The sequence below is a fragment of the Oryzias melastigma genome, unplaced genomic scaffold, assembly GCF_002922805.2.
Source record: "Oryzias melastigma strain HK-1 unplaced genomic scaffold, ASM292280v2 sc01741, whole genome shotgun sequence".
Taxonomy (NCBI): domain Eukaryota; kingdom Metazoa; phylum Chordata; class Actinopteri; order Beloniformes; family Adrianichthyidae; genus Oryzias; species Oryzias melastigma.
The window spans coordinates 1-4,957 of record NW_023418321.1 but is presented as its reverse complement, the minus strand read 5'-3'; the positions used below and the strand labels follow the sequence as shown (position 1 = coordinate 4,957).

The 4,957-nt window shown below is 41.9% G+C and overlaps 1 protein-coding gene and 1 long non-coding RNA gene across 2 annotated transcripts in view; one reads left to right on the top strand and one right to left on the bottom strand.

Annotated features, from left to right (window-relative positions):
* LOC118598518 overlaps positions 1-394 on the top strand; it is a 1,758-nt gene extending 1,364 nt beyond the window's left edge. Inside the window, exon 2 of the long non-coding RNA XR_004947583.1 lies at positions 176-394. This is a non-coding gene — a long non-coding RNA (uncharacterized LOC118598518). The remainder of the gene's footprint in view (positions 1-175) is intronic.
* On the bottom strand, positions 386-4,510 carry LOC112140631 (phospholipase A2 group XV). Its single transcript, XM_024263629.2, has 5 exons — positions 4,171-4,510; positions 3,992-4,090; positions 3,697-3,921; positions 2,022-2,134; positions 386-1,854 (listed from the first exon to the last, which is right to left on the bottom strand). Exons 1-5 carry the CDS (start codon positions 4,322-4,324, stop codon positions 1,453-1,455), a joined length of 993 nt encoding a protein of 330 aa, XP_024119397.2. The 5' UTR covers positions 4,325-4,510; the 3' UTR covers positions 386-1,452.
* Positions 4,511-4,957: the final 447 nt, after the last annotated feature.

The following is a 4,957-nucleotide window of genomic DNA, read 5'->3' as shown; positions in this document are numbered from 1 at the left end:
GCAGTCACCATCTATGGTGCAGTTCTGGTTTCTAAATGAGCTGTGTTCTGATTATCTCTTTTGTCCATTTTCCTGCACTAATGAAACATTGGATGTTTCATTTGTCAGTTTGACCGTTAAAAAACGTTTTGGTGAAGTTGGCATCAGGAAGGTTCTCGTTTTTGTGGTTTTGCAGAGTCTGGTAGACGAGCGTGACGACGGACCGTTTCATTTAAATCTGGACTGTGCCGAGCTGCGCTGCAGGACGGGAAACAAAACCTTCCGCTTCTCTTTGGAAGCATGACTCATCGAAACAAAAACCGTTTAATGTCTGTCTGCTGTGATGAAGAATCTGCAGAAACGACGCTGGATCGTCCAAAAACTGTACATAAATAAAGCTTCTATGTGTTTTGCATCTCGTGAAGTTTATTTCAACAGTTTTCTGCTACAGCAGAGTTTAGGTCACTTTAATATTTTAACATGAAGAAAATTCAACTTTAGCTTCATTTTTAAAGAATTCATTTATTTTTGTAAAATATTTATGGTTTGCTTTAGGTTTACATGACATCAGAACATGAAAAAGTACAAAAACAAAACCTCCTGCGCTTTTTTAAAACCAGGAAACCTCAGAAAGTGACAGAACTTGATGTTGACACAAAAACATTTCAACAGTTTGATTTTCAGGAGAAGAAAACAGTATTTTACCCTCAAGATAGGAAAGTCAAAACACTGGATGTGTGATTGGAAACACTTCAGAAGGCAGCAGACGAGAATCTCTGGAGTTCACAGACACAACATGGAATTTCCTATGATGTCTCAAACAGATATAAAACATTTGCGGGATCAGATCCGATCCAAGTCGGCGTGAAAACGAGTCTCCTTAACTGAGAGTGTGCAACCCTGCAAGGCACCGGATTCCAACCTGCATGGAAAACAAAAAAGGGGCGAGCTACAAGCCAATCTGAGCACAAAAAGTGGATTTTTTGTCTGAATTTGAGGCAAATCAAAGCCCTGAATCACAGAAAAGGCCTCCATCAGCTCAGCTCTATGATGCAGATCTACACAAAGACTTTCACTGACGGATAACAAGGCAGTTTTAGAAAAAGCGCAATCATTGAGAGCGTTTGTCACAATAAAACGAGGTGCCTGCTCACAATCAGGAATCAACTCTAAACCTTTAGACTGATCAATAACAAAGTGGTGCAAACGGTGCAAAATCCTGGCACATATTTGTCAGTTTTTGTTGGACACGAGGAAAGAGTCACTATGATAGAAAAGTACTGGAATTTACCTGTAAACATCCTGACATAATCTGAGGAATTACTGATTTGGAGGCTAAAACTGGAATCCTCCAATCTGACCTAAAAACTTTCTGTGGAGCTTTCCGACATCAACGCGGCGCTTGGAGGCTCGGCGAGCACGGCCCGGCCCGGCCCCTCCTGTGACCTTTAAGAGTCCAGTTTCCTGGCAGCATCACGGGGAGAACAGCACCTTCTTGATGTACGACACAGTGGTGTAGTTCGTCAGCATTTCCACGTGCTCGTTCCCGCGAAGCTCCTTTAAGAAGACGGGCTGCTTCTGCTGCCCCACCCACCGCTTGCACTGGATGGCGCTCTGCAGGTTGACCGTTCCGTCCCCGTCTCCGTTCACCACTGTGGGCTCCTCGTCCGGGAAGTTGTTGGAGTAGAGGAAGGACTCGGACGTGTTGATGCCGCTGCCGTACAGGCAGTGGACTTCCACGTTGGGCGGCAGGAGGTCGGACACCAGCGGCTCCGTGTCCTGCCGCATCATCCAGCCGTCGTCAAAGCCGATGTCTTTGTAGAGCCGCCTGTAGTCCTGCACCGTGTAGTTGACGGTTGGCGTTTGGACCAAAACCTGCAGGACAGGAAATGAATCAAATGACACAAATGTCATTTTTAGTTCAACTTATTCTTTGACAAAATCTTCAAAGAATTTTGCTGCTGAGATGTTTGAGGTGAAGATCCAGACACAGAGTTGGACAGAACCCAAAGCACTGCACTGGCACACACGTGGATCCAGACCTGATCTTTGGACCAGGAGTGGGCGTAGGGCAGCAGCCAGTTTGTGGATACAGCCGTACGCTGCTGGGCACGGATCTTCAGCGGGCTGATCACCGGGATGCGGTTGTTGTCACCTGAGAGTGAAAAACAAAAACAATTGGTGAGCAAAGTTTGTGTTGATTTAAGTTGACTGTGTTTAAAGTTTGGCTTCAAAGTATATAAAAAAAAAACATATATTTGAAAAGAAAGTTAAATTAAGTGGTAAATACTATGTTTTCAAAGAAAACTGACTATTTTACTAATATTTCTGTGCATCTTTTATCATATAATATTTAACTGTGTAGAACTTAGCTTAAAAATGCAATGAAAATAAAAGTTTGTTAGATTTTATGCTTTTATTTTGAAGATATTAAGTTGATCAAATTTTCAATTTTTTGTCTTTTCATTTCTGGTCAAAACAAGTTTTAGAATTAACAACGTTTTTCTGATTCCCTTCATTCTGAAAAAAACAAAAAAAGTTCATATTTTTATGTTAAAAAAATTAATCTCTTTATTTTTTGCTTATTTGCCTATTTAAGTATAAGAAAAATTAATCTAAATTACAACGAAACCTAAACAATTAGCAAATGCTATGCTGATTAAAAAAGAAAAAAAACTTTAGTTGTTTTATTTCTAGGGCTGCACGGTGGCGCAGTGGTTAGCGCTCTCGCCTCACAGCGAGAAGGCCCCGGTTCGACTCCCGGCTGGGACCTTTCTGTGTGGAGTTTGCATGTTCTCCCCGTGCATGCGTGGGTTTTCACCGGGGACTCCGGCTTCCTCCCACCGTCCAAAAACATGCTTCATAGGTTAATTGGTGACTCTAAATTGCCCCTAGGTGTGAATGTGAGAGTGAATGGGTGTGTGATTGAGGCCCTGTGACAGACTGGCGACCTGTCCAGGGTGAACCCCGCCTTCGCCCATCAGCAGCCGGGATAGGCTCCGGCGACCCCGAAAGGGACAAAGCGGTCTGGAAAATGGATGGATGGATGGATGTTTTATTTCTACATTTTTTTCACAAAATATTTTTACTGTAAAGAATTTTGCCTGAAAATGCAATTGAATTTAAAACTTTGTTTAATATATGCCTCTATTTTGTAGGAGTTTTCAATTAATAACATTTTTAAATGTTTTTTTCTTTGCTTTTTTGGTCAACACAGGTTTAACATAGAATTAACAAGATTTTTCTGAATCTCCTCATTCTGAAAAAAACAAAAAAAAACATTTAATATTTAATCCTCAACATAGGAATCTCATTTAATTTTTTTACTATTCAAAGTTAAAAAAAAAACATTTAAATTGAAAACAAAGTTAAATTAATTGGTAAATGCTGTTTTCTTACAAAGAAAATAAAGTTTATTTTACTGATATTTTTCTGCTTTTTTATCGTACAATATTTTTACTGTAAAGCAATTTGACTAAAAATACGATTATTATAAAAGTTTGTTTAATTTTATGCTTTTATTTCTTAGGAGTTTCAGATTTTTTTCTCTGCATTTTTGGTCAAAATAAAGCTTCTCTGAATCTCTTTATACTGAGAAAATTATAAATCTATGTTCAAAATATGAATCTCTGTATTTTTTGCTAGTTTATTAATTGTTGTATACATTACAGGATTTTATTCCTGTGTTGTTGTGATTCTATCGTGCGTTCTGCCCACCGGAAGTGATGACCCGCAGCGTCTTGGCCACGCCCGCCCACGGCGGCCCCAGACAGATGAAGGCCTTGATGTACTTGTCCTTCCAGGCCTGTGGCTGCTGGTTCAGGAAGTACAGCGTGTACATGTTCCCCATGCTGTGAGCGATCAGCACCACGGGCCCACCCGCCTTCTCCGCCATCTCCTCGATCATCTGCTGCAGCTGCATGAAGTACTCCTTATTCTCATCTGAAAACAAACAGCAGAGAGGATGAGCAGGAAAGTCTCCAGTCGGTCAGCAGTGAGCCGGACGTCTTACTCGGCGCTTTCCTCCAGTCGTACGGCGCTCCTCTGACATCATCGTCTCTGGTGTAGCCCCACTCCACCATGGACTGCACGATGCTGAAGAAATACATGCCTGGAAGGAAGCGGAAGGAGAACTCAAACCTTCCAGGTCTGGGCTGCTCTTGTTTTTGGGTCGGACTGAGTTAGACTCACCCACGCTCTGCTTGCTGGGATCCAGGTACTCCAGCGAAAACGTTTTTCCAAAGCCAGGGACGCGCACGAACACGCCGGGGGGGGGCTCGGAGGTGCGTGTGGTTCTGTTGTAGATCAACCTGTGAAGACGCATTTGATCAGAGGTGAACCACATAACAAACCCCAAAACTCAGCTTCCTGTTTTCAGTCTCTGTTCCTGAACCACAATGTGTGTGATGTGTGAGAACAGCATCCCAATGTCGCAGTTTTACAGATGTGAGAGCAGCTTTGGGGTTCTGGAGCAGAAGTGAATCTTCTTTCGATTCTGCTTACACACCTGACAGTTTTCTCCAGTAAACTCACAAACCTGCAGGAACACTAAAATCAGCCTGTGCTGTTATTTATGAGAAAATGCAGATCATGTATGTAAAAAGAACAAATAAGTTCCTGTGATGTGGCTTCAGTTCTGAGGTTTCTTTGACGCTTCACTTCTTTTTTCCAAATCCTGCTGGAAACCATGCTGCTGTTTGTGTCCATATTGAAACAGAACTCTCTACCAAAGCTTGTGGAGTCGTGACGACAAGAAGATCGAGTTTCTGCTTCTGGTTTGAAGCGTTTGGGTTTATGGTTTTGTTGAGTTTGTCCAATCTGTAGAGCCAACTGGGAACCATGTTTACTTTTAGTGTGAATATCTGAAAAGCTTTGAAGGGTCTGGAGAATGAGTGGAGATGTTTGAAGACGCCCTTTCATTATTAGATGCAACATTACTGGTCATTTCTTGTTACCTATTTGCATGAAAAAGTCTAAT